At 31.5% G+C, this 7,852-nt stretch overlaps 1 protein-coding gene across 1 annotated transcript in view; it reads left to right on the top strand.

The window, feature by feature from the left end:
• Window positions 1-2,980: 2,980 nt before the first annotated feature.
• The window catches only part of LOC106793558 (laminin subunit alpha-1-like), a 9,554-nt gene continuing 4,682 nt past the window's right edge, over window positions 2,981-7,852 (top strand). Inside the window, exons 1-15 of the mRNA XM_014760592.1 lie at window positions 2,981-3,083; window positions 3,200-3,383; window positions 3,503-3,858; window positions 4,084-4,281; window positions 4,363-4,533; window positions 4,607-4,770; window positions 4,832-4,966; window positions 5,100-5,355; window positions 5,500-5,671; window positions 5,999-6,220; window positions 6,301-6,554; window positions 6,757-6,868; window positions 6,959-7,103; window positions 7,206-7,515; window positions 7,604-7,764. Of these exons, the coding sequence (XP_014616078.1) occupies window positions 2,991-3,083; window positions 3,200-3,383; window positions 3,503-3,858; window positions 4,084-4,281; window positions 4,363-4,533; window positions 4,607-4,770; window positions 4,832-4,966; window positions 5,100-5,355; window positions 5,500-5,671; window positions 5,999-6,220; window positions 6,301-6,554; window positions 6,757-6,868; window positions 6,959-7,103; window positions 7,206-7,515; window positions 7,604-7,764 (2,933 nt within the window). The 5' untranslated portion in view covers window positions 2,981-2,990. The remainder of the gene's footprint in view (window positions 3,084-3,199; window positions 3,384-3,502; window positions 3,859-4,083; window positions 4,282-4,362; window positions 4,534-4,606; window positions 4,771-4,831; window positions 4,967-5,099; window positions 5,356-5,499; window positions 5,672-5,998; window positions 6,221-6,300; window positions 6,555-6,756; window positions 6,869-6,958; window positions 7,104-7,205; window positions 7,516-7,603; window positions 7,765-7,852) is intronic.

Here is a 7,852-nt window from a genome sequence, read left to right as displayed (position 1 = left end):
TATATATATATATATATATGTTTATACATATGTTAATATTCTGGGTTTAAACTAATGAGCAATTGTATTAAATATTGAATTCCATGATGTTGTAAAAAGAATAAATATACATATGTGTATATAAAATCATTAAGTTTTAATGAACGATCTCGCAGTAAGGAAGTCACGTGAGTTTGAACGATGATCGGAATTTGTCGCGATTAAGTTTCTCTACAGCAAGTTTCGTTACGAGAATAGATGCTTGAATGGCTCGAAGGGATTAGAGAAACGCGAGATCATTATTTATGCCTTTGCTCGGCACCATACGAGAGCTATCCTGCTTGTTGGGTCTTACGTCTACCTGTTTAAATTTATCATACGTCATGAGTTCTCCAGCTCTGCGTGCCTCCACGACTTTTGCAATAAACGAGCTTTAACTTTTCCATGACCGATGTGATTTCTAAAAAATTCTTCTTTTTTTCTTTTAAATATTTATAATATTTATTTGTCATACCTTTGATTAGAATTATCACGTGTATATATATATATACATTTTTTGGTATTACGATTCAAACTCGTTTCAATCTAATCTCAAATGATTTTTTATTTTTATAAACCTAACTATAATTTTATATTAGTATAATAATATAAAATTACAAATATATATTAAATTAAATTATAATGTCAAATTTTTATATATATATATATATATACATGCGTGCACATATTACCGCGTATAAAAAGTTAAACAAAAATAATGTCTTGGTATGCACATACTCGCCGATTACTAAACGCATAACACAAAAATTTGATATTATTCATATTTAAATGTGAATATAATATCGAATATATTTTAAAATAGAAATAAACAATATTACGAAGTGAATGAATTCCAACAAGCGTTAAGATCATTCGGATAAGGATGAACATGTACTATACGGGAATGAGACAAGAAGTAAAATCGAACATGCGGTATGTTGGTGTAGAGAAGAAGTGCGTAGATTATTCAGATTGAAAATCGCTCGTTGCCGACGGATCGGTGGCTATTAGCGTGCATAACGTCGTTGTTGCTCGTTAAGCTAATAAATTAAACAAGCCGCTGGAACGAGCGTTATAATTACGACGATGTCACACCGTACGTAGTTCGCGCCTCGATTCCGATTATCGTTTCAGGACGACCACGACATATCCTCCTGCATCCTATGTAAAATTCTCCACGAGTCTTGATCATTTTCAATATTTTTCTTTTCTTTTCTTTTCTTTTCTTTTCTTTTTTTTTTCCTCCCTCTTCTTCTTCTTCTTTTTTACTTCAATCTTACGTTAATCGACATACCGATCGTATCGTTTTCTCTTCGTTATCTTATATATTTTTCTACAAACCATCTTATAGATATATATATTTATCTAATTAATTCATTCCTATTTTTAATGTAATTTTTATTTGTTTTTTTTATTTTTGTATATCATCGAAGTTGTGCATCGATAAGAATTTATCTAATGGATAATCGATTTATTTCGAGATAAATTTAACTTAATTGCAGATAAGTTTTATACGTTGTTAATTAGGTATTCCATTTTTTTCTTTTTTTTTTTTTACTTTTAAATAATTAAGTTACAATTTTATCAGGATGTCTCATGTGATCGAAGTTAACTCGAATTAAAATATAATTCTAGCGGAATTGCAATTTACAAATTTTTTTTTTTTTAAATATTCGTATCTAATTAACGAATAATTAAATATTTATGATTAACACATACACAAATTAACGCGCATGCACAAAATCATAGATATAAGAATATTTTAATATATATATATCAAATTATGCAATAATATTTTTCTAATAATTTTTCATAATAAAAACTTTGTCATTTCATTCATTGAAATTTAGTGAAACATTCCGATAAATCAATTCTCGGATTAATAGAAATGTTAATAAATTTATCCACTTTATTATTATCGAGTTATAACACGAAGTATTGTTTGTTCATAACAAGATATGCAAATAATAATAAATAAACATGGAAATAAATCGTCTCACAATTTTCCTCCAACACTAAGATACCTGATTTGAATACAATGCTTGTATAAATATACTTGTATGTCCGACGAATCACTAATTGCGAAATGCGATCGATCTTTACGAACGATCTATCGATCCTTGTTGTTGATCTTTTCGACGACAAAATTCGTCCGGTTAATTTTACGCGTGCGAATTTAACGACGAAGAGGAAGACGACGACGACACGGATTTATCGTTTTAGGGCGGTAACTCCTAAGATAAGGGGACGAGGGAGAGGTGGGGGAGGAATCAAAGAGAGAGAGAGAGAGAGAGAAAGAGAAAACAAGATCCTACTAGAAATTGATTGAATATTTATGAAGCTTGCGCGTATTGATTTATACCTAAAACCTTTCAGAGTTAACTTTCATGAATATATTATTATCACGATCGATCTAAAGATTTAAATCATTCTTCTCGAGCTTACTATCGCCTCTCGCTGACACGAAACTTTATGAATAATTATTAAATCCTATAAGTTCTAAGGTGCCGATTAAAAAAAAAAAAAAAACAAAAAAATTAGATGAAAGAGAGAAAAAAGAAGGGAAAACGCGTGTACTCCACACGCGACCGAAGTTAAACTTATTTAGCTTTTTATATTGATATTATAACTATATTGAATTATATATATCAGATTATTAATTAATTTTTTCTTCACACTTATACAGTGTACACGAAAAGGAAAAATTATTAAAAGTAACTATAAATAAATATAATTGTAAATAAAAACCTAATGTCTCTCGGAGGGTGATGGTGGGGGGGGGGAGTGGTAACATATGAGAATGTTTAAATCAACATAAATTGAAAAATTATCGTTGATCGTAAAAAGGTTTTAAATTAATTTTAAATTGCACTTTGCACATATATGAATCCATGAATCACGCGGTAACATTATGCATAGAATTAATTTTTTCTACAATATTTTTTATAATGTCAACAGGATGTCGTTGCAACATGATAGGATCAATCAGTTCAGCATGCGATATAGTGACCGGCCAATGTCAATGCAAATCTCATATAATCGGTAGACAATGCGATCAATGTCAGGTGAGTTCTTTTTCTTTTTTTTTTTTCTTTTTTTTTTATTTTTCTATCCTTCACGCAAATAAAAAAAATTTCTCTCGTAAAATCGTATTCGTAATCGGCATGAAATTTCATCGCAGACAGATTACTGGGGCTTGACAACAACGGCAGGATGTACACCGTGCAATTGCGATCCCATAGGTGCTTTTAATTCTTCCTGCCAACAAAATACAGGATCGTGTTATTGCAGACCAGGTGTGGCTGGTACACGTTGCGATAATTGTCTTACCGGTTATTATGGTTTCTCGTCTAATGGTTGTCAAAGTGAGTTAATTGTTCCAATTTTGTCAATTTTCATTTCATCCGAAATATGAAATCCTACTTTTTATTTTCATTTATAATCTATATTTACTATATACAAAATATTTGTTTTAATTAAAAAGGATGCGATACCTGTGTAAGACCAGGACACATATGTGACCCCGATACAGGACGTTGTGTTTGCCCAAGCTTGACCTATGGTGAACACTGTGATCGATGTAGACCAGGTTCATGGAACCTTATTCCAGGAATTGGGTGCAAATCATGTGCCTGCACCTTAGGTTCAACGAAATCTCAATGCGATAATCGAGGTCAATGCGTTTGCAGAATCGGTTACGATGGTCTTAGATGTGAAAAATGTGCTAAAGGTTATTATGGTTATCCGAGATGTCATCCGTGTGGTTGCAATCCTGCTGGTACACATACTTGTAACGGAGAAGTTTGTGATTGTAATGAAAGTGGCCAATGTCCTTGTAAGGTATTATAATTAATATTGTATTCATAATATTATATTCAATATTTATGCGTATCTTAATCAGACACCGCTATTTTATAAGATCTTAGAAAATGGTAAATTTATTATTTTATTTTTGTTTTAAATTTGTTTACGCGTCTATGTAAAAATTATTTGCTTAATTACTAAATAATTATATACATGAAATGTGATATAATTTTGTTTTCTTCACATTTGCATATAAATTAGGAAAACGTCGTAGGCAGGCAATGTGATTTGTGCAAGAACAGTACCTTCGGTTTGGCTAAGGACAATCCAAAGGGTTGCACCGAATGTTTCTGCTTTGGTAGAAGCAAACATTGTCAACAGGCTGGTTTCAGTTGGGGATTAAGAAGAATTCAAAAACCTAGGACACTTTATATCAATGAATCGGTCAACGATATTATGGTGAACTTTCCTAAAATAATTTATGCACTCTATAATCGTTCTAATTAATGAATTATTTATTTATTTATATTCCAATTGTAGATTACCGATTCAAGTTCAACGGCAACGTTTGTTTCCTCCAACGGTGAATTAGAAGTTAAGAATGATTTGACAATAATTCCGAACTCAGAAGGAGACGTAATCCTTCCGGCTAATTTCTATTACAATTATCCTCTTTATTGGAGATTACCCTCAACATTTTTAGGCGACAAGGTATAAACAATGAAAATCCTTACTTTCCACACAAAAATATGTAATCATTTAAATGAATCATCTAATAATCAAGGTTATATCTTATGGCGGATTATTACGTTTTTCGACATCAACCGATGGTGGAATATCATTGAGAACAACACACAAATATCCACTTGTCCAATTGCAAGGAAACAACAGGATCATATTAGAATATTACTTGCACACACCTGTTAAGGATAATCACTATGAAGTCAGGTATAAAGAAACAAAAACAAACTCTTTGAATATCTTCAAGTGACAATATATTTCTTTGTAGATTTCACGAATCTTTATGGCAATTATACGGCAGACCGGATTACAAAGTAACGAGAGAAGTATTAATGGTTGCTTTACAAAACGTTCAACAAATTATCATCAAAGCTACGGACAATGCGGATTTCACTAAAACGAGGTAATCCAATAGCAACGATTAATACCACCACTTGTTGACGCGTATATTCAATTAGAACAAATAAGAAATCATAGTACGTAATCGTATAAAAAGAAAAAAGAAAAAAAAAAAAATATGCAAATTTGATTGTTAGCCTGTTGGAAGCATCGATGGAAGCTGCAGTATTAATTCACACCCATTCACCACCACTGGCAAGTGGTGTAGAGATTTGTCAGTGTCCTCCGGAATATAACGGGACATCTTGTCAAGATCCAAGTATTGGTTACTATAGATCGTATGAAAACATAAACGTCACGTCGACCATAGTAATTGATCTTGTGGGACAGGCTATGCCATGTCAGTGCAGCGGTAGATCAGAGATATGTGACAGAGAGACGGGATATTGTCAAGTGAGTGACTAGGATCTTCTCTAACTGCTTGTCGTACATAACGAACCGTGTAATCGTAAACACCATAGGTATCTACATACCTAGATAGTTAGATGATACTGTATAATGTTTCATGGACGTGTGTCTATGTTATTTTATTTGTAGAATTGCCGAGGGAACACCGTTGGCCAGAGATGTGAGATCTGTGCGGATAGTTTTTACGGACACCCCGATATAGGTGGTTGTAAACCTTGTCCATGTCCACAGGTTGATAAAAGGTTCTCGAGTAGCTGTATCGTTCGGGATGATAGCGAACCAATTTGTCATTGCAAACCTGGTTGGTAAATTATTTTATATTATTACATTTTTGTACTCCCATTTTACGAGTTCGAGTCACTTATCTACTAAACACCTTCTCAATCTTATATAATACTACCAAAGAGGTTGACTCTCTGGAATCAACGGTAAACGGTTTTTATTTTTATTAAAAATATCCATGTTGTTTTACTTTAATGAAAAAAAAAAAAAACTAACAATCTAACGTGACTAGGCCATTTATCGTGTATATAAATTATTTTATCATATAATATTTTATATATAAAATATTACAATATACAATTTTATAAATGACATGTTCATTTGTTGTTTTGTTTTCAACACACAGGTTATACCGGTAGAATGTGCGAACGTTGTACACACAATTATTATGGTTTCCCTAATCTACCTGGTGGCCAATGCGTACCATGTAATTGCAATTTGGCTGGTAGTACGAGTGACAGATGCGATCATAAAACAGGACAATGCAATTGTCGTTCCGGATCAACTGGAAGGGATTGTTCGCAATGTACGGCTTATCGTCACGTTTACATTGATAACGTTTGCACGTGTGAGTACATTATACGATAATATTATTATACATTGTTCTATTGTTAAATCATTGGTATCCTAATGTTTAACAATTTTTAGCATGCAACGACAACTGTACTGGTCTATTATTGGATGACATTGATTCAATGATGGAAGAACTCGCTGTTGGTACTTCACACATTGCTGACGGTTACGTACCTCCCCCCTGGGAGGAATTAAATTACGTCGATTCTAATGCAAGCCTTCTGCTAGGCCAATTTAAATTGCAAAGTCAACTTAAGGAAAGAATGAAGAACGTGCCCTGGTACGAATACAAAAAGATCATGAAAAATGCTGAAACTTTGTTAAGAAATGTACGTACTTTAAACTCAGTTCAGTGTTTTAAGAGTCTGACTAAAATTCATCAATTATTTTTCAAAAAAAATGTGTGTGTATGTGTGTGTGTTGGAGGGGGAAAGGATGAGTGTGCATGGGATTTTTTTGTTTCCATCATTTTTCATGCAAATTATTGTTTTTAATATCAAAAAGGAAATCTTTCGATTGTATTGTTTGCAGGCAAACGAACAGGTCAATCGTGGCAATTTATGGAAAAACAAATCGAACGATCTAAAAAATAATATTTTCAGTGCACAAATTGAAATTCGAAATCTTCGCAAACGTATTGAAGGTAAATTATATTGTTGGAAAATAATCTCGTAATATATTTGTATTTTTTTTTTGTCGATAAAATTTTAACATTGTTTTTCTTTCTTTTTAGACACTATCTCACAATTGAATTCTTACGGTGACGATAACAAAAGGATTGAAATAAAAAATGCTTTGGAAATAGCGAGAAAGATATTGCACGATCTGAAAAATGTTAATTTATCGAAGAAAACGATAAAAATTGAAAAATTCATCGAGTAAGCGTCGAACAACTTTGAATTAATTTTATTCCCTTATATAAGAAAATAAAAAAGCATAATATTATAATAAAATGAATAAATTTTAAATCTGATTTACAGTGACACCGATGATTATATCAATTGGTTAAATTCGGTTTACAATTCGACGGAACCGATAACAATACTCCAAGAGGATACGGATGATTTTATTTTAAAAATGAACGATATGAACAAAATCTTGGAAGAAACGATGGAAATTTTATACACCTACGACGGACTTTACAAAGATATTAATAAAACTTATATCGAGTTTGAAAATTATTGCGATAAAATAAATAAATTAACGAAAGATATCGATAATATAGAGGATGGTAAACAATTGATCGAAGAAGCTAAAGGATTCATAATCGATACGCAAAATGATCTTCAAGTTGGTATAATTTAAAAGAAAAAAAAAAAAACAAAAAAAGAAGAAAATAATTTTTATCTGAAAATATGTAAATAATATATATTTTTAGGATCTTCCGGATTTGGAAAAGAAATTATCATATTGGATCGATCAATTGCACGTTAGGGAAGAAATATTGTACAGATTGAATTACGAGTATAACGATAAATACGTTTTACCGGCAATAGAACATGCGAAAAATTTATCCAATTACGTGGACGATTACGTTAGGTACGTAAATCATTTTCTTTTTTCTTTTTCTACAATTATTATTATTATTATTATTATTATTATTATTATTATACATAAATATTTTCAT

The sequence above is a fragment of the Polistes canadensis genome, unplaced genomic scaffold (assembly GCF_001313835.1).
Source record: "Polistes canadensis isolate GaletaPanama2010 unplaced genomic scaffold, ASM131383v1 scaffold_15, whole genome shotgun sequence".
Lineage (NCBI taxonomy): Eukaryota > Metazoa > Arthropoda > Insecta > Hymenoptera > Vespidae > Polistes > Polistes canadensis.
This window is presented reverse-complemented; position numbering and strand designations above follow the sequence as displayed.